General features: G+C 39.7%; 1 protein-coding gene across 9 annotated transcripts in view; it reads right to left on the bottom strand.

Annotated features, from left to right (window-relative positions):
• Positions 1-1,269: 1,269 nt before the first annotated feature.
• Positions 1,270-20,366, bottom strand: part of TRIP4 (thyroid hormone receptor interactor 4) — a 57,338-nt gene continuing 38,241 nt past the window's right edge. For 3 of the 9 annotated variants that reach the window (XM_049104174.1, XM_049104171.1, XM_049104172.1), the window contains 3 exons: positions 9,817-9,919; positions 7,160-7,310; positions 1,270-1,571 (listed from right to left, as the gene is read on the bottom strand). In XM_049104174.1, coding sequence (XP_048960131.1) covers positions 7,198-7,310; positions 9,817-9,919 — 216 coding nt within the window. In that variant the 3' untranslated portion in view covers positions 1,270-1,571; positions 7,160-7,197. Of the gene's footprint in view, positions 1,572-7,159; positions 7,311-9,816; positions 9,920-10,448; positions 10,554-19,380; positions 19,561-20,366 lie in introns of all 9 variants that reach the window. The other 6 variants (XM_025472499.3, XM_025472502.2, XM_025472500.3 and 3 more) reach the window with 4 other exon arrangements.

Genomic DNA, 20,366 nt, shown 5'->3' with positions numbered 1-20,366 from the left:
AACCTAGTGTGCCTTCATTAATAGTACTAGGGTCTTCGGGAGACCAGAATGAGCCTTCCCCCAACTCCCGCCTTCCAAAGAAGTTCCATTAGCTGTCCTTTCCACTTTCTCTATAGAAGCTGAACAGGAAAAGAATGAGAATGCTGCATGTCTGCATTACCGGAACGAGAACTGGGTGGGTTTTCCCTGGGAATCCAGAATGATCAGGCCCCCACAAAACCAGTGCCCAGAGCTATGCAACAAGCAGGGTTCACAGTTGAGTGAACATCAATGCATATGAGTGGAGGCATTTCAATGCAAATACATGCTGAATATGAAGGATTAAAGAAAGGGGAAATTAATCTTTTTCATAACACAGGGTACTTTTTTTTTCTCTTTTTTAAGTCATGCACACAACTGCTGGAGGGAATCCAACTTCCCTCGTGTGGTGGTGGTGGTGCTTTATAAAAAGCAGAACATACACATTTAAGACCATGAATTTCCTGAGGATGCCAGCGACTGAGATTCTGACAGCCTTACTGAACAGCTTCAGAAAAAAAAAAAGTGCTTTGCTAAGTGGGGGCCAGACTGATGAGTGAAAATCTCATTTCAAATCAACCTTCTATTTTTCCAAACCTCATAGCTTCCTGAGGTGTGGATGGTTTAAAGGGTTGGATTTCAGTATTTGAGAGTATTTGAATGCATTTACTGAAGGGACTTTATTTTTTAGTGTGTTTCTAATTGCCCCATCCAAGTGATGCTTTTGCAATATCCAAAACAATAAATAGGGCAGTTTCATTCTACTCTATCTCCTCCCAGTCTGACCCTCTAATGTCCTACTAAGGAACAAAGTGGCAGCACCTCTTCAGGTTATCTCTTTAAAATAAATAAATAAATAAATAAATAAATAAATAAATAAATAAATAAAAAAAATAAACAAACTGCCAATGGTTATTCAGCTTTTTGAAAACTGTTCACTTCAAGAGATGCTGGACGAGAGCAAAAAACTTGTTAAAACTCCCTTCTGCAAAACACAAAACAGAACAAAAACAAAACCACTCCTTTCTGCCACATTACAGGTTTGTCTTAAATATAGGATTCCTCAAACATCCTAATACTCCAATCAGGCTATTACTTTGAAAAGAAACTTTAAAATTCAAGAGGTCTCTCAAAAAAATTGTTAACCTGTGTAAGAATTTTCCTAACCTCAAATCCAAGCCTCAGAGAGGAAAGTAATTTCCAACTTGTCCTTTCTCTTCTGATACCATTCTGAGAGAAATGTCAAAGACCTAGAATTTTTAAAATAGCATTTTATAAATAATGTATTCAAAGATTTTGACCTACTACATAAAGAATCCCATTCTTTAAGAAAAATATACAGATTTATGTAAGAGTTTAAATTCTGAGAGAATCAAGCCTGATGCCAAGCCTTTAGATTTCTAATGCTTCAATTCCAAAGGACCAGTGGATAGCAATTTTAGTACACAAAACTCCACTATGCTGTATAGTTCCTTTTTTCCTGGGTCAGACAGCTTTATTCTGCTTCATTAACCCCTTCTTTGCTCCTTGATGGATCTTGGAATCCAGTTTCCCTGTAAGGGAGAAAAAGAAGCCTCATTATTTATTTTTTATATTTGCAATGCAAATCTTTCATGGCCTCCCAGGTCTTCTGGTTACTGTGTTCCTGTCACATTCAATTATCTTGCTTCAGGACTCAGATACTTTCAAACTTCAGAGTTTCATTCTGTAAGAATGAGGAAGCAGTGGGAACACTGTTTAAAGGACACACAAACTTAGGCACACGCACACATACATTTAATGAGTATTTGCTGAAAGAATCTAAATAGTTAATATTTCTAAATTTTGTAGCTACTGCAAAAGGAACACCACTTTTTTCAGGATGTCTGATGCTAAGGCAAGTTTTTAAAGAATACACACATATAATAAAGGAAAGCATTTCACACAGTGGGAAACTCATTCCTCTGACCTGTTAACTGGCTGAGCATAATGCATGAACCTCCCTCACAGTGAGAAAAGCAGTTCAGTTCACCCCTTTGCTGCCTCAGACTTAATAGGGGGAGTGACCTGCAGCAGTGGAGTAGAATCCACATGAATGCTTTACTGACAAAGGGCCCCTATCACCAGCTAAGAAGGGCAAAGGTCATAGGCTGTATGACTCTTCTAAGTGTTAAAGTTAGAAAACAAGCAACCTTCCTGTCCCAGGTGACCCTAATGAGAGGTACTTCGCTGATGTGGTCCCTGACCTCTGACTCCTCAAATCTACCAGGACAGAATTTGCTTCAGTGGTAGCAGCCTTAGGAACTATCCATCTCATGAAGACAATCTTAACAAAGTTCCTGTCTGTCTTGCACATTGCTTTCCACCACAAAAAGTCTCAGTTAAGTCAATAGTGATACTGACACTGAACTGAAACAAAAACAGGTCAGTTTAGTCTCTGCATAAAAAACAAAAAAGATGAACAAATAAACAAGGAACCTCCCTTCAAGGACAGCCATGTGTACTATAGCCCACACCCATAACTGCCTCCCATATGTTTTTTCATTTGTTACAGCAATCAAGTATATAAGAAAGAGGAGCAGTGGACTAGAAGTCAGGAGATCCAGGTGCTAGTCCACCATTGTCTGTTATTAATTAGCTGCAAAACCTGGGGCAAGTCATTTAGTCACTCTAGACTTCAATACCCTCTTTTGTCCAACTAAAATAAGAATACTTGATTTGTCTTGACTACTGCAAAAGATTGTGAGAAAAATAACCTCAACCTAACAAGTTTTTCCCTGTTTCCTTAAATTTTGTTTTCTTTTTCCTTCTCATCTCTTTAGTGGTATACCTGTCTCTGGAATGACATTACTTATTTTCTGGGCTTCCTCAGAAATCATCACTAAGCAATGCCCTGAACACTGTCCACAATAGTCACAATGCTGTTGATTTTAATTTGGGCTTTAGAACACAGAGTATTCCCAGGGATTTAGGAGTCTTTCATCCCCCAGGCTGCCCAGCTGGAAATCCGAACATGTGCCAGCAATCTGGCAAAAAGCCCTATTACAAGGCATGTTTGCCTTTGTATCTCTAACACTACCATAGTGAGTGCCAAATGGTAGGTGCTCAATAAATGTTTTCATCAAATGAATTAAAGAAAGCAGACATTACAAATTTCAAAACCTTTGAATCATAGGGACTAAGTAACCAAAATTGGCAGATATCAGATAAACATAAGAGTATCCATTGTAAAGATGGTGGTACCCAGAGGTATAAAGAAGTACTGCATCTCATTCAACTTTTTAGGGCAAGCTAGGACAGAATTCAGAATTCCACCTAGGACTCTAGACTTCTAGTTCTCTACATTGAGTAAGTTAGAAGACTGAGGTCCTCGCTGTAGTTTGAGACTACCTAGCCATACGTGAGGAAGTTACCTAGTCACTCTTGTCCTCAGCTTTTTCAATGCTAAGAGAAAATTGGACTACATAGTACAGAAGGCTCCTTCCAGCTCTATGATACTGTGCCCTAAAAATGAAATGTGATTGGAATAATTTGTTTCCGAGGCAATCTGATAAAGTGAAAAAAGCAGGAAAACCAGAGATAGAAAGATGTGACCAAAACAACTTCTATAAACCTATTTACTCAACTGAAAAATGAAAGAAAAAATTCCTACTAACTTGCAAAGTTGAGAGAATTACAACTAACATTAAGTGCTTTCTAAACACCAAGCACTGTGCTGAGTTTTCTATATAAACACTAAGTCATTTAATCCAATAACTCATTGAAATACTATATATTAAAGTGCTTCATAAACTCAGTTTTCTGAAAAAGTAAGGGTGGTCATATTTATACTGAGGCTTCAGAACTGTTTCTTATGATCTCAGTTTACAACACTGGGGAAGTCTTTTAACTACATGTATTTCAGATTCCTCATATAAAAAAAGAGACATTATCTTCTTGACACTCTCAAAACTTTACTGTTTAAGAACATTCCAAGTACAATCTACGGAAAACTCCAGTCTGATTATGAAAGCTCTCAGTGAGACCAGCTCAAGCAAAATCAACCCATAGGAGCAAAGCACTCAATGGGTAGGCAAACTAATCCCTGGCTGCAGAGATGATGTCATAAAATTTAAAACTAATAGTAGGAAAGAGATATAGAGGAAGAAAGGACTTCCAGAGCATTCCCTGGGATTCAGAAATTCTTTCATCCCCTAGACTGCCTAAGAAAACCATACATGTGCCAGCAATCTGAGAGCTCATTTTAAGTAAGGACTTCTTTGCATCCCTAACACCTACCACAGTGACTGCCAATAGTAGAAATTCTTGGGTCAGCTACAAGCCATGAACGAAAGGGACTGGGGCTTCTTGCAGCATGAAGAAGCAGTCATCACAGTTGCCCTCAGACTGCAGGAACTCTGAACTCTGAGTTCTAGTTCAGCCTTGTCTTTGAAGACTTGGGATCTGGGCAGTTAACTACAGTAACATACAGTATACTCTCTTAAAGTTTTGATATTTCCCCAATGTTTTTATATTTAGTACCTGCAGCATTTCAGTGTTAACCACATCCTCAATCAGGTACCTAAAAGAAAATCAAATGCATGTGCAGCAGATGGACAAGAAGTTAAAAGGGGAAAAAGTATTTGGAATCAATCGATATAACTCTCGTACGGATTTTCACATGCTTTGCATAACATGTAAGGCAGTATTTGCATGAGTTTATAGAGCATGTAGTTCATTTAAAGTAAAACGATTTCCTTTATCTCTTTGAGCATTTAACCTAGATATTCTACTATACTTTTTTGCATTTCCTAATTTGAGCAGACACACAGCCAAGTGATATCATATTGCACAATGCTCCTTTCTGAATTATTTCAATTTCAAGAAAACATAATTATCCCCAGGTTAAGCAAGCTCAAGTTTATGTGTCCAAAAGCACAAATTAAAATACATCCCTTTACTTCCAGTTATGAAATGAATAGGGAACGGGATGAAAGGGTACAGCACAGAAAATATAGTTAATGGTATTGTCATCATATTGTATGATAACAGGTGGTAGCTACTGGTTGTGTTGTGGTGAGCACCGCATAACATATAGGGATGTTGAATCACCACATTGTACACCTGAAACTAATGTAACAGTGTTTCAACTATACTCAAAAAATTAAAAAATATATATAACTTCAAGGCATATAGATATATATATATATATACATATATACATGTGGTACAACAGATAAATTTCTAAAAGCTTATTTGCAAGTGAGAGTTTAGAACTTGGAATATATCTCATAGAACTGATTTATAGAAGATTCCTAGGCCATCCCACAAAACAAAAAACAAGAATAAAAGCATGTAAGTCATAGGGCTGTAATTGAAAGAGAATATATTAATACTATGGACCTTAACCACTTAGTGTAATGATATATCTAGAAGAAAATGTGAAGCATTTCAAATTAAGAGCTAAGGGATGCCTGGGTGGCTCAGTGGTTGGGCATCTGCCTTAGGCTCAGGGCATAATCCTGGTCAGGTGATCAAGTCCCACATCAGACTCCCTGTGGGGAGCCTGCTTCTCCCTCTGCCTGTGTCTCTCCTTTCTCTCTCTGTCTCATGAATAAATAAAATCTAAAAAAAAAAAAAAAAATTAAGAGCTAAGTACGTATTTTTGCCTGTGGCAGTGGGAGCAAAGACTTTTTCCAGCTGTAAGCTTTGGCCTACGGTAAGGAAGTTCTGGCAGAGTATAAGATTTTTATTTTTACTTTTATTTTTTGCTTAAATTCGGTTAACATATAGAGTATTCTTAGTTTCAGGAGTAGAATTTACTGATTCATCAGTTGCATATAACACCTGAGTGTAAGATTTTTAGAGATGGTTTAGAGGAATGAAGAATGAAGGAATGAAGAGTTACAGGGAATAGAAACTTCACACCAGGGATCCCTGGGTGGCTCAGCGGTTTAGCGCCTGCCTTTGGCCCAGGGCGCGATCCTGGAGTCCCACGTCGGGCTCCCAGCGTGGAGCCTGCTTCTCCCTCCTCCTGTGTCTCTGCCTCTCTCTATGTCTGTCATAAATAAATAAATCTTTAAAAAAAAAAAAAAAAGAAAGAAACTTCACACCAAACTAAATCTTCAGGTAGAATGGTGCCCTCAATAGTTGTTTTTTTTTTTTTTTTTTTTTTTTTTTTTTTTTTTTTTTTTCTGGGGAGCCTGGCTGGCTCACTCTGTAGAGCATGTGGCTCTTGATCTCAGGGTCATGAGTTCAGGCCCCATGATGGGCACAGAGCCTACTTTAAACAATATTTTTTTTTTTTCTAAGACACATAGGGATTGGTCAATCCATCCTTTCCTTTTATTCTTTAAACTTTGCTATTATTTCTGACCAATGTTTCACTTTGGCCCACTATGGAAGAAGCTACAGTCTCACAATTTCTCTCTAGTCCTGCTGTCCCTGAAATAAGCATAAAGTCCATTATGGCTTTTTAAAGTTTTTAAGAACAAAAACAATGAGGAAAAGACAAGAGGTTACTAAAGCTCTCTCCTGTTTTTTTGTTTGTTTGTTTGTTTTTTGTTTTTTTTTAACTAAAGCTCACTCCTAAGAGCATCACTCCCCGCACTCCTACTTCATTAAACCTTATCAAGAAAAACAGAGGCCATATATGTACTGAAGGTAGATCTCTGGGTAGAGAAAGTACTGGAGTAAAACATTTCAGAGAAATATCTAAACTTTGTTTACACAGTACATTTTCTCACAGGAGCTTAAGGAGCAGATAAAAACCAAGATAGGGGAGGAAGCTAAGAAAAATTTATGGTGACTAAACGTCAAGTAGCACTGGGTATGGGAGAGAAAACCTAAAATCTTTCCCTGCTGCCACCAGTGCTACTATCAGTACCTAAAGTAAGGTGATAATGGAACAGAGAGGGATCGAGTCCCACAACCAAAAAAGAGAGAGAAGAAAAGAGAGATTTTTTTTAAAAAAGATTTTATTTATTTATTCATGAGAGACACAGAGAGAGAGAGGCAGAGACACAGGCAGAGGGAGAAGCAGGGAGCCTGACATGGGACTCGATCCTGGGTCTCTAGGATCATGCCCTGGGCTGAAGGTGGTACTAAACCGCTGAGCCACCCAGGGATCCCCAAAAAGAGAGATTTAAATCCTAAATAGTGGAAGAGTGCCTAGGTGGCTCACCTGGTTGAATATTCGACTCTTGGGGATCCCTGGATGGCTCAGCGGTTTAGCGCCTGCCTTGGGCCCAGGGCGTGATCCTGGAGACCCGGGGTCGAGTCCCACATCAGGCTCCCTGCATGGAGCCTGCTTCTCCTTCTGCCTGCGTCTCTGTCTCTCATGAATAAATAAATAAATAAATCTTTTAAATAGATAGATAGATAGATAGATAGATAGATAGATAGATAGATAGATAGACAGATAAGTATTCGACTCTTAGTTTTGGCTCAGGTCATGATCTTGGGGTTTTAAGATCAAGCCCTGTGTTGGTCTCCATGCTCAGCAAGGAGTCGGCTTGAGATTCTCTCTATCTCCCTCTGCCCCATCCCCAGCTCTCATTCTCTAAAATAAAATATAAACTAATTAATTAAAAAAATCCTAAATAGTGGAGGGGCATCTGGCTGGCTCAGTCAGTGGACCAAGCAACTCTTGATCTCAGAGTTGTGAGTTTAAGCCCCACACTGAGTGTAGAGATTACTTAAAAAAGAAAATCTTTAAAAAAAATAATAAATAGAAAAAATAAATCCTAAATAGTAGAGAGGAAGAAAAAAAATTCCAGGACCACTTAACTACCAGCTGGGATATAGTCTGAAATAAATAATATATATAAGTCAAAGGCAAAATGTTCAGATTTTCTAATATGCAGGAATCTCAGGAACATATGTCTCATAAATCATGAGTGTTGCCTGAATTTCGTGAATATACATTAATCTAAATTCATACTCCAAGCATTTTATTTTGTGATCAAAAGCAGTATTACTCAAACTGTAGTCAGCTGAGCAATAGCATCAGTAACACTTCTGAGATGGCCCAGGAATCTGTGTTTTAACAGCTCTCTAGGTGATTTTTATTTGCAGTACAGTGTGAAAAGTACTTCTCTAAGAGGGCACCTGGATGGCTCAATTGTTTAAGTGTCTTACTTCAGCTCAGGTAGTGGTCTCAGGGTCCTAGGATCCAGTCAAGAGTTATAGGGCTCCCTACTCAGCAGGGAGTCTGCTTGTTCCTCTGCCCTTGCCCCAACTCGTACACTCTCTCGTTCTCTCAAATAAATAAACAAACAAAATCTTAAAAAAAAAAAAAAAAAGAGAAAGAAAGGAAAAGAGAAGCACTTCTCTACAGAACACATTTATCAAATGGCTAGTTGGTCCTCAAGATACGGGGTGAGGTAGAGTAGTATACAACTGAAGACAACGCATGCCCCCAAATCATCCAGTCACATGAGAAAGCTGTGTCATCAAGGCACAAAATAGTAACTGACATGAGCAAATGGAAGGTTTGTTGAGGTTGTTTTTAAAGAAAGCTAGACAGAGAGGACACCACTTTGTTTTTCTTGAGATTGCTTTGAAATAGAAGAGGTTGGGGCAGCCCTGGTGGCCCAGCGGTTTAGTGCCACCTTCAGACCAGGGTGTGATCCTGGAGACCCAGGATCGAGACCCACGTCAGGCTCCATGCATGGAGCCTGCTTCTCCTTCTGCCTGTGTCTCTGCCTCCCTCTCTCTCTGTGTCTATGAATGAATGAATGAAAATAAACAAATAAACAAACAAACTAAAAAAAAAAACAAATAGAAGAGGTTGCGGTAGGACTTCACAGAGGAAGAGAAGCTGGGAGTTGAAGAAGAGTTGGAAGTTGATAAAATAGAGTCTATAAAGTGATTAAGAGTGAATATGCAGAGGGTCTATCATCAAAAATATATAAAGCAAAAGTTACAGACAGATAAATCATCAAGAGGTTTCAAAAAGAGAATGAAGAACAAGAGGGCTAGAGTAAGCACAGGAAAAGCAGGAAGTGGAGCCTCCAAACACTCAAAAATAGACACAAACTTAAGTCTTATTCTTTGAATACTGAGGAACAATGCATAAATATCATTATTGCCATTGGCATTCACTTACTACTTCCTTGAATGAACAGTGCAAAGGAGCAAAGCAGACTCTTTTGACTTACAAAGAAGGATTTTAAATGTAATAGGGTCTGCAGGCACCTGGATGGCTCAGTTCGCTAAGCATCCAACTCTTGGCTTCAGCTCAGGTCATGATCTCAGGTCATGACACTGAGCCCCACTTTGGGTGCTGTGCTCAGCAGGGAGTCAGCTTGGGATTCTCTCTCCTCCTCTCTCTGCCCCTCCCCCCTGCTCGTGCCTGTGCATGTTCTCTCTCTCTCTTAAAATATGTTTTTTTAAGATTTATTTATTTATTTATTCATGAGACACACAGAGAAAGAGGCAGAGACATAGGCAGAGAGAAGCAGGCTCCTCGAAGGGAGCTGGATGTGGGTCTTGATTCTGGACCCTGAGATCACGACCTGAGCTGAAGGCAGACACTCAACCACTGAGCCACCCAGGTGTCCCTCTCTCTCTCAAATGTAATGGAGTCATAAATGGAAGTTTAGAGTGATTCAACAGCATGCCCATAATTGTGGATCAAGGTACACTTTGGAAGGCTATACTGTAGTTAATATTAAAGTTATCATCAATAAATATAATTATATTAATCCTCCAAAGCTTGAGATGCCATAGAACAAGGTAAAAAGAGAAGATTTTTTAAAAAGTTAAACAGGTGAGACACGAGACAAAAAAAAAAGAAAAGAAAAAAAGAAAATTAGACCATCAAAGCTTGTGACTTACAGATTTTTGGATTTCCTTTAATAGGAAACTTCACAATCATTTCCTGGGGATTTGTGCAGATGAAAACAAATGGAGAATCAGATTCTTGACTCATGTCTGGATACTGCGAAATATAAAAATAACAAGTTCAGACTAGTTGGGACAAATATTGAATTTCAGGGAGATCAAAGGATGTCCCAGATTTCACCTCAACATTCTGATGATAGCACTCTCCATTTCAGTCAGGTCGAGAGGATTACGCTCAATGAGCCAGAACAAACCTTCACCTTTCCCCAGGCCTTAGCACAGCAGTCTTGTGCAGTCTACTACCTGCCATTTCTGACTTCCTATAATGGGAACTTTTTTAAAAAAGGATACCTGATATTTTCTCAGAAGAATCAGAACTGAGTGCTCTTTTAGCATAAATCACTGAGAGTTGGGAGATTCAGAGGTCTCCTTTGGGAACATCAGGCACCCCTCCCCCAGGTTAACTTGAGTAAAACACTGGAAGGTTTAAGAAAAATAGCACATTTGTGGAAATTCTGCCAGAAATAGTCAACAGAGCCCTTCTTTCACTAAAAGGAAGGAAGATGATTCATTCTGAAAGGTATGAACATGCAAACGCTGTTTTGCTGGATGCATTCCAGACTTACTTAGGGTGAAAAGGTAACTGGTAGAGCAATTCTTAAAATTATTTAGAAGCCTCCTTTGGATCTTTCATCACAAATCTGTGTGAGTACTTAGGACTTGTATTCCTTCTGCAAAGACAGACACAGAACCTAGAGTAAGACTAGGCTAGCCACACAATCACAATTTCAGGCAAAAGGGTTGGCAGAAAGTGCTCTCTAGCAATGCCCAACTGATTTGTTATTTCATTATTTCCTACCTTTTATGTCTTGTATTTAGCATGTTTGACAAATATGACTCATAGGTTGACTATGACTATGGGTCAGACTTCTTTACTAAAGGAGCCTTTCTCCTAGTAGCTACCATCACAGGTATAAACTTATTTTCCACTCTTATTCATCTGCTAAGATATGCCCTCTAAAGACCTAAGGCTCGAAAGTAGAAATGGAGGTTTCAGTAAAATAAGAAAATTAAAATTTCTCTGTAACTAGTGGAAACATAAATAGTTAAAACTTTCTCACTGACCACTTGACCACTCTGTCCTAGGGGGTAAGTAATGCTGTGGAGAAAACAGAAGGGATTTTTAGCACCTTTTGGTTCTGCCCACATACCATGGCTTTCTTTCAGTGTGGGACAGGTGTGGCATGTACTTTGATATAACATAGCTTAAGATCAAGTATCAGACACAATTATATTCAGAGGCAAGGTCAAAATGTTCACAGTTGAAAAAAAAGACTAAAGATGAGAAGGAAAATCTTCTTTCCTTATCCCCTAGATCTTTAGAACTCAAAGAAAAGCAGGTTCCAGCTGTTACTGTTGAGGTGCCTTATTATGAATAAAACCAGAGGCTGCCATCAAGATCTTTCAACTGAATTCTACAGAGGCCACAACAGCAGCAGTCACAATTCACACCTCTTCAGTTTTCCTACTCTCTCCCCTCTGTGTCTTAGAGTTTTGAGGCACAGGACAGTGCTGCTAGGAGCTCATGGCTCTGCTTTTTCAGAACTGCAAGCCATTTCAGTCATTCTCTTGTCTTTATTCTGCATCAGTAAATGTTCCCTCTATTGAATCAGTCCCATTAAACACACTTTCTGTAATGTCTGCCATAAAACAAAATCTCTCCAGATCCCACATCCCTCAAGCTACTGCCCCATTTCTGATTGTCTTCATAACAAAATTTACTAAGAGATTATGTATGCTCCCTACTTCAAATTCCTCTATTTCTTGAATTCACTATAAATGGGCTTTCACTCCCATCACTCCACCAAAATTATTCTTGGTCAACTAGAGGTCATCATCATTCACTTCCATGTTGTTATATCAAATGGTCAATGCTCAGTCCTCATCCCAATTGATCTATTTGTAGAAACTGAAAGAATTCATCTCTTTCATTCTTGAACGCATTCCTCACTTGGCTTCCAGGATATCATTCTCTTCTTGGTTTTGCTTTTTACCAACTGCTCATCACCCCATCCTTTAAATGTTGCGAGTGCTTCAGGGGTCAGGCCTCAAACCCCTTCTCTCTCTACCTTTACAACCTTCAGTCTCAGAGTTAAAAAATAAGGCCCTGAATTTGTAACTATGAGAGGTGATGGATGTTAACTAAACTTATTGTGGCAATCATTTTGCAACATATTATATAACAAATCATTCCCTTGTACACCCTGAACTAATGTAATGTTACATGCCAACTACATCTCAGTAAAACTGGGAAAAAATGAGGTCCTGGAAATGCAAATCTAAACCACAATGAGGTACTAGTTCATGCTCATGGGACGATTACAATAAAACAAAAAGCAAAACAAAAAGACATGGAAAATAACAAATGTTGGTAAGGATGTGAAGTTAGAACCCTCATGCATTGCTGGTTGGGATGTAAAATGGTGCAGCTGCTGTGGAAAACAGTTTAGTTTTTGTTATTTCAAAGAATTACAAAATTACCATAAGGTCTAGCAATTCTACTCCTAGGTATATCTCTGAAAGAACTAAAAGCAGGGGGCAGCCCAGGTGGCTCAGCCATTTAGCGCAGCCTTCAGCTCAGGGCATGATCCTGGAGACCAGGAATCAAGTCCCATGTCAGGCTCCTTGCCTGGAGCCTGCTTCTCCTTCTGCTTGTGTCTCTGACTCTCTCTCTCTCTCTCTCTCTCTCTCTCTCTCTCATGAATAAATAAATTCTTAAAAAAAAAAGAACTAATAATCAATGTAGCACCATCATTCATAAATGAAACTATTCATAATAGTTTCATTCATCAATAGATGGATGAACAAATATGGTATATACATACAGTGGAGTATTATTCAATCTTAAAAAGGAATGAAATTCTGATACATGCTACAACATACTTAGTGAAATAAACCATACACAAAAGAACAAATATTGCATGATGCTACCTATATGACATACTTAGGATAAGCAAATTTATGAGACAGAAAATAGAGGTTACTAGGGGCACGGAGAAGGAGGGAGAGGAGTTATTTATTTATTTATTTATTTAGATTTTATTTATTTATTCATGACAGACTCACAGAGAGAAAGAGAGGCAGAGAAACAGGCAGAGGGAGAAGCAGGCTCCATGCAGGAAGCCCAACGTGGAACTCGATCCTGGGTCTCCAGGATCACACCCTGGGCTGCAGGCAGCCCTAAACCGCTAGGCCACCAGGGCTGCCCGAGAAGGAGTTATTTAATGGGTACAGAGTTTCTGTTTGAGATGATGAAAAAGTCCTGGAAATGGATAGTGGTGATGGTTATGCAACATTGTAAATGTACTTAATGCCACTGAATTGTACACTTAAAAATAGTTAAAATAGTAAGTTTCATGTTATGTATACTTTATCAGAATACAAATAAAAATTTTAAAAATAGAGATTCTGAATTCATTTTCAAACCTGCCCCTCTCTTATCCATACTCCCCTTTAAAATGAATAATCAATGAATGAATAGATAGATAGCCAGCCTACTCGCTATTCCATCCTTCCAGTTGTTCAGGCCAAAACCCCCACAACCAACCCACTGAGAAATACTGTTAACTCTACCTTCAAAGGATATTCAATATCTCACCACTTCCTAAGACCTCCACAGCTACTTCCCTGGTCCAAGCCATCATAATGTTTCCCTGTATTACCACAGTAATCTCCTAATTGGTCTCTCTGTTTCTGTCCTTAACCTCTCTCTTTTCTATTTTTAATAGGGCAGTCAGAACTATTTAAAAAAATATATCAGATCATGTCACTCCTCTACTTAAAACTCTCCAGTGGCTTTTCATCTCATTCAGAATAAAAGCCTAAGTCCTCACAATGACCTTCAGGTCCCTGGACAGTCTGCCCCCTCCCCCCCCCCCCCCCATTTCCTCTCTGACACGTTTTTCTACTACTTTTATCTCCACTTAAACTCTACTCCAGCCACATTGGCTTCCTGGTTGTTCCTGCCTCAGAGTTTCTGCACTTGCCTATTCCCTCTTCCTGGAATATTCCCACCTCCCCACTCCCAGATATCCACATGGCTTTTCTCTTTCTTCAGAACTTTGTTTAAATGTCAACTTAGCAGTAAGTCTTACCTAATTTAATTATTCTATTTAAAATCAGAGCACTGGGCAGCCGGGTGGCTCAGTGGTTTAGCAGCACCTTCAGCCCAGGGCATGATCCTGGAGACCCGGGATGGGGTCCCAAGTCTGGCTCCCTGCATGGAGCCTGCTTCTCCCTCTGCCTGTGTCTCTGCCTCTCTCTCTCTCTCATGAATAAATAAATAAAATCTTTAAAAGTAATAAATAAAATAAAATCAGAGCACCAATCGCCTCACAAACTTGGTACTCTCAACCCCTTTTTTTTTCCCTACAGTTCTTATCATAACCTAGTGCAATATAATTAATTTACTTATTTAAATGTTTAAAGTATTTTATTTTTAAGTAATGTCTACACCCAATGCGGGCTCGAACTCACAATCTGGAGATCAATAGTCACATGCTCCAGGCACCTGAGTGGCTCAGTTGGTTAAGCATCTGACTCTTGGTTTTGGTTTAGGTCATGATTTCAGGGTCCTAAGATTGAGCCCACACCCATGGAAGAGTCTGCTTGAGATTCTTTCCCCTCCCTCTCTTTCTGGTCCTCCCCCTGCTTGTGCGTGCTCACTCTTTCTCAAATAAATAAATAAAATCTTAAAAAACAAAAAAAGTTATTTGCTCTACCAACTGAGCCAGCCAGGTACCCCTAAGTTTTTAAATTTGGCTTCCCTTTATTAGGATGAAAGCTCCATGAAGCAAGGATTTTTGTCTATTTTGTTTACTCCTCAGCACCTTGAATCATGCCTAGCACAGAGTAGGCAATCAAATATTTGCTGAATGAAAGAACAATTTATCAACTCATGTGTTAAGGTTATTTTAACCATGCTAAATACACATATGCTGGGAACTACAGACTCTTAGGACTATAACTCTGGGTAAAAGCAGGTGCACTCTGTAATCTGTTATCCTTCAAGCTAAATTAGAACTTCTGTGTCTTGGTAAGTGGGCCAATTAGGCCCTATGTTTAATATTAACTACACTGACATATTATTAACAGAATAAGCAAATGTCAAGTAATGGGGAAAATGATGGATAAATGAAATCATAGAACAAGAGGTTCCTGGGATGGACCCATTCATGCCTCACAATGATGATAAACATTAAAATCAACTTTCCCAACTTGATCTAAATCCAAGTTTTATGTGAATATCCCTTTTTCCAAGTTTTATTACTGAACTTCAGAAACTTACAAGACACAGAGCTGAAGAACAAAGAAGCCTGCAAAGAATAAAGAAAAGTAAGGCCTATGCATTGGGAGGAGTAGAATGCACTAACACAAAGTCAGTTTGGCAGAGCCTCAGTATCTCCAGAAAAGTACAATCTCTGCAACTGAGTCCTGGGCAACGTGGACCACATTAAACACCAACAAGTCAGTGACTTACAAGAAAGAGATTTTTGGTCTGAAAGTCAAAAGACTAAAATGTAGCTGATGGAGAGAAAACTAAATTAGGGGCACCTGGCTAGCTCAGTTGGTAGAGTATGTAACTCTTGATGTCGGAGTTGTGAATTCAAGCTCCACAATGGGGGCAGAGCTTACATTAAAAAAAAAAAGGGGGGGGATGCTTGGGTGGCTCAGCAATTGAGCATCTGCCTTCAGCCCAGGGCATGATCCTGGAGTCCCGGGATCGAGTCCCACATTGGGCTCCTAGTATGGAGCCTGCTTCTCCCTCTGCCTGTGTCTCTGCCTCTCTCTCTATGTATGTTTCATGAATGAATAAGTAAAATCTTTTTTTTTTTTAAGAGCAAAAAATTTAAAAAAAGCAAAAAAAGAAAAGTAAATTAAGAGAAAGGAGGTTCAAATTTGTAAACAATGTAAATAAACTGAATATCATAACCAATTTAGAGAGGATGCTAGAGGAAGCATCACTAAGATAGCACAACAAACAGGTTAGGGAATGTAGATGATAAAACCAAGCAACTCAAAGCAACAATTCAAATTCAGTAACAGATTCCTCAGGAAGTTGCTGCTGTTCTTGCCTATGAAAACATGACTCCTGTCACCTGGTTTCCAGCCTGCTGGGGGGAGGAGGGGCAGTTGGGTTTCATGGCTCATAAGTTTCATAGCTGTCTAACATAACAGGTAATTAACTACTAAACAGCCATTTTCTTCTCTTCTCCAGAGGGAAATTGTTCACCAGACATCTAGAAAACATTTCTTTTACAATTTCCATAAGGGGAAAGAGTTTACTGGTTTTTTTTAGCAGTCACTACTAATTCAGAGCCATGTGCCCATTTTTCACCAACTCTGCAAGCCTCCATTTATTTAGTCCTTGTCCTGAAAGGATGAGTAACTCCTAAACGATGTCACTCTTCACAACAAATCCCCAGATGACCTATAAGTCTTAGATCTCTCTCTAGAGGACTAACAGCTAAAGCAAACAGTTAAGAAGGAACTCATTGACAAAGAACATATATTTGCTGTAGGTTTTCTTGGTTTGAACTTTGGGGAACTAGATAGGACATGAAATCAGGCTCTGAAATCTAGTTAGCTGAAAACCAACTCCAAGAATATTGAGATGACAGTACTCAGAAAAAGAGAAGGAAATGAGTCTGATAAAAAGGACACAAGCACACAGATCCAAAGAAGCATATCCTGCAAACAACTGTGTTCTCTAATAGTTCTGGTTTACATTTTCCCTCAAAGCAATTCAAGGTTTCACAAGACACATAACTAGTACCTCAAGTCCTATGCTGCTAAAGGATAAAAGTTTTCTCACATCAGACTAATATACTGATTGTGATGCTTTGACAACATGACTACTATTATGTGTGATGAGTTAGATAAAGATCATGCCAGCCAGCCCAAAGTGGGATCGCTGAACTCTCATATACTAGTACCCAATTCAAATCATGTACCTAGGGGATGCCTGGGTGGCTCAGTGGTTGGGCGTTTGCCTTTGGCTCAGGGCGTGATCCTGGGGTTCTGGGATCGAGTCCCGTATCGGGCTCCTTGCTGGGAGCCTGTTTCTCCCTCTGCCTGTGTCTCTGCCTCTCTCTGTATCTTTCATGAATAAATAAATAAAAATCTTTAAAAAAAAAATCATGTACCCAGTATCAAAGACAGGGGATTTATAGCTCAATGCTAAAGTTTATATTTTCTCCAGGTGAAAAGAATAAGGGATGAATGATATGCAGCTTAAAGGTCTTTTATTTTTTTTAAGATTTTATTTTATTTATTCATGATAGACACAGAGAGAGAAAGAGAGGCAGAGACACAGGCAGAGGGAGAAGCAAGCTCCATTCCAGGAGCCCGATGTGGGACTCGATCCCGGGACTCCAGGATCGCGCCCTGGGCCAAAGGAGGCGCCAAACCGCTGAGCCACCAGGGATCCCCCAGCTTAAAGGTCTTAGAGTCATTTGTGGAAAAGGACCTAGTTGAAGCCACATAGTATTAGTTTCCTGGTCCCATCCCACTCACAGGTAAGTTTCCACTGTGGCTTTCTGTGCCCTTGGAAATCCTATGCTAGAACCTCAATGCACAAGAGAACCGAAGCAAGTATACTTTCTCTAAAATTAACCTCATATGGATCCCTGGGTGGCGCAGCGGTTTAGCGCTTGCCTTTGGCCTAGGGCGCGATCCTGGAGACCCAGGATCGATCGAATCCCACATCGGGCTCCCAGTGCATGGAGCCTGCTTCTCCTTCTGCCTATGTCTCTGCCTCTCTCTCTCTCTCTCTCTCTCTCTGTGTGTGTGACTATCATAAATAAATTAAAATTAAAAAAATAAAATAAAATTAACCTCATAGCTTTTCTGTCCTCTTTAAGACTTAAATGGGAATCACCCACACATGACAGTTACTTTTGGTCTTAAATTTCATCTATCAGGCTTCTACTCCAATTTAAACTAGTGAGAACTAGAAGAAAATTGCTCTTAAAGATACTACCTTGTAAGGTCCTTAACCATTGAAGTCTACGTTGGGACTAATAACTCAGAATGCTAAAACTCGGGGATCCCTGGGTGGCTCAGCGGTTTGGCGCCTGCCTTCGGCCCACAGTATAATCCTGAAGTCCTGGGATCGAGTCCCACATCAGGCTCCCTGCATGGAGCCTGCTTCTCTCTCTGCTTCTCTCTCTCTCTCTATCTCATAAACAAACAAACAAACTTAAAAAAAAAAAAAGAATGCTAAAACTCTTGGGTTAAGGGAACTGACAATTTTAGAATTTATCTCCCAACGGCTGGTTGACTCAACTGAGAACAATTATTCTGAGGCAGAGTTCAGAGCATCCTTTGATATCAATTAACATAAGGTCATCGTCAAGCAATCTGGTGCTATTACCATTAACAATATCCCTTCATAAAATGACATTGTCTTTGAGAACGAAACAGATTAAACTATCTTAAACTATCCAAAAAATAAAAAATTGTAACAACCATAACACTGTGTGTGGAATTAAATTTTTTCTTAAGGTCTTATTATTATTTTAAAGATTTTATTTATTTATTTGAGAGAGAGTGCACAGCAGGGGGAGCAGGAGAGGGAGAAGCAGGCTCCTCACTGAGCAGGGAGGCAGATGCTGGGCTTGATCCCAGGATCATGACCTGAGCTGAAGGCAGATACTTAACCAATTGAGCCATCCAGTCACCCCTTAAGATTTTATTTTACTTTTTAAAGATTTTATTTATTCATGAGAGACACACACAGAGAGAGAGAGAGAGACAGAGACAGAGAGAGGCAGAGACACAGGCAGAGGGAGAAGCAGGCTCCATGCTGGGAGCCTGATGTGGGACTCGATCCCAGGTCTCCGGGATCAGGCGCTGGGCTGAAGGCGGAGCTAAACTGCTGAGCCACCCAAGCTGCCCCAAGATTTTATTTTTAGGTAAACTCTACACTCAATGTGGGGCTCAAATCACAACCCCAAGATTAAGAGTTGCATGCTCTACCAACTAAGCAAGTCAGGTACTCCTAGAATTAATTTGGCTTTTTAAGTCATAAAAAAATCTATTTTTGTATGGAGATACATACTACAGAACATCTTTCTTTTACTGCTACAATATAGGTTTTCTTTACCACAGGTCATTTAAAATTATTTACCTTAAAAGAAAATTCTCTTCTGGACTAATGATACTACCATTCACCCATTTGCCAGAGCCAGAAACCCATTTATCTTAGACTTCTCTCTCTCACTTTACATATCCAATCAAATCATATAGACGTTACCTCCTAAACATTTCAACCATCTGCTCCTTTCTGTCCAACTCACCTGCCAGAGCAGTAATAGAAATATGAACACAAAGCCCAGAGAAGGAAGTAATATAGTCCTGCCAGGGAGAAAATGAACTGAGGTCTGGGAAGACCCTACAGAGAGAGTGACATCTAAGTTGTTTTAAAGGATGAACAGGAACTATCCCAATGGACAGGAGTATGGAGACATGATATGGGGTGGTATATTCAGGACTCACATTTTTTTAAGAAGCTTCCTTGGGATCCCTGGGTGGCGCAGCGGTTTAGCGCCTGCCTTTGGCCCAGGGCGCGATCCTGGAGACTCGGGATCGAATCCCACGTCGGGCTCCCGGTGCATGGAGCCTGCTTCTCCCTCTGCCTATGTCTCTGCCTCTCTCTCTCTCTCTCTCTCTCTGTGACTATCATAAATAAATAAAATTTAAAAAAAAAAAAAAAAAAGAAGCTTCCTTAACCCTCCCCACCCTGCCTCCAGTCAAGATGAGTTAGGAGTTAGGGCTTCTCTTTTGTGCATTCCTTTTTCATACGGTAATTAGTATGGCTGGGTTTTCTTGTCTTGGTCTCTTCCAAACTTAAAGATTCAAAAAGAGGGACACCTGGGTGGCTCAGCAGTTAAGCCTTTGGCTCAGGTCGTGATCCTGGGGGTCCTAGGATCAGGTCCTGCATCAGGCTCCCTGGGAGCCTACTTCTCCCTCTGCCTATGTCTCTCATGAATAAATAAATCTTAAAAAAAAAAAATCCAGAAAGATGGAATGTCTTGTTAAAACTATGGATCCTTAGTCTTTAGCACAGCGCGTGGCACATGACAGATGGTCAGTAAATACTTGCTGAATGTATGATTATATAATATCCTGAGCAATAAAATCTTAAATTAGAGAGGTAATTTGCCACCTGGTGCATACAGTAGACTAGATGACAAATCAAGAAGCCTTGAACAGATTGCAAGAAGACAGCAAGTTTATAGCAGATTCCTTCTAGATCAAGCAGACCACTTTCACTCTAAGCCTGGGTTTACTTACAGGTGAAATGAAGGTGTCACATTAAGTGATTGATTCTACCTACATAAAACTTCTTACATCTGTCCCCCTCTTGTCTCATTTCACAGGCATTATCCTAGAACAGACCTTTAAAAATATTTTGACCCTGGAATGACAACTGCCATCTCATTAGTCTCCCCACCTTCTGGCTCTTCACTGTAATCCATCTT

This window comes from Canis lupus, chromosome 30 (assembly GCF_003254725.2).
Source record: "Canis lupus dingo isolate Sandy chromosome 30, ASM325472v2, whole genome shotgun sequence".
Taxonomy (NCBI): Eukaryota; Metazoa; Chordata; class Mammalia; order Carnivora; family Canidae; genus Canis; species Canis lupus.
Note: the sequence above shows the minus strand (reverse complement) of the source record. Positions and strands in the feature narration are given on the sequence as shown.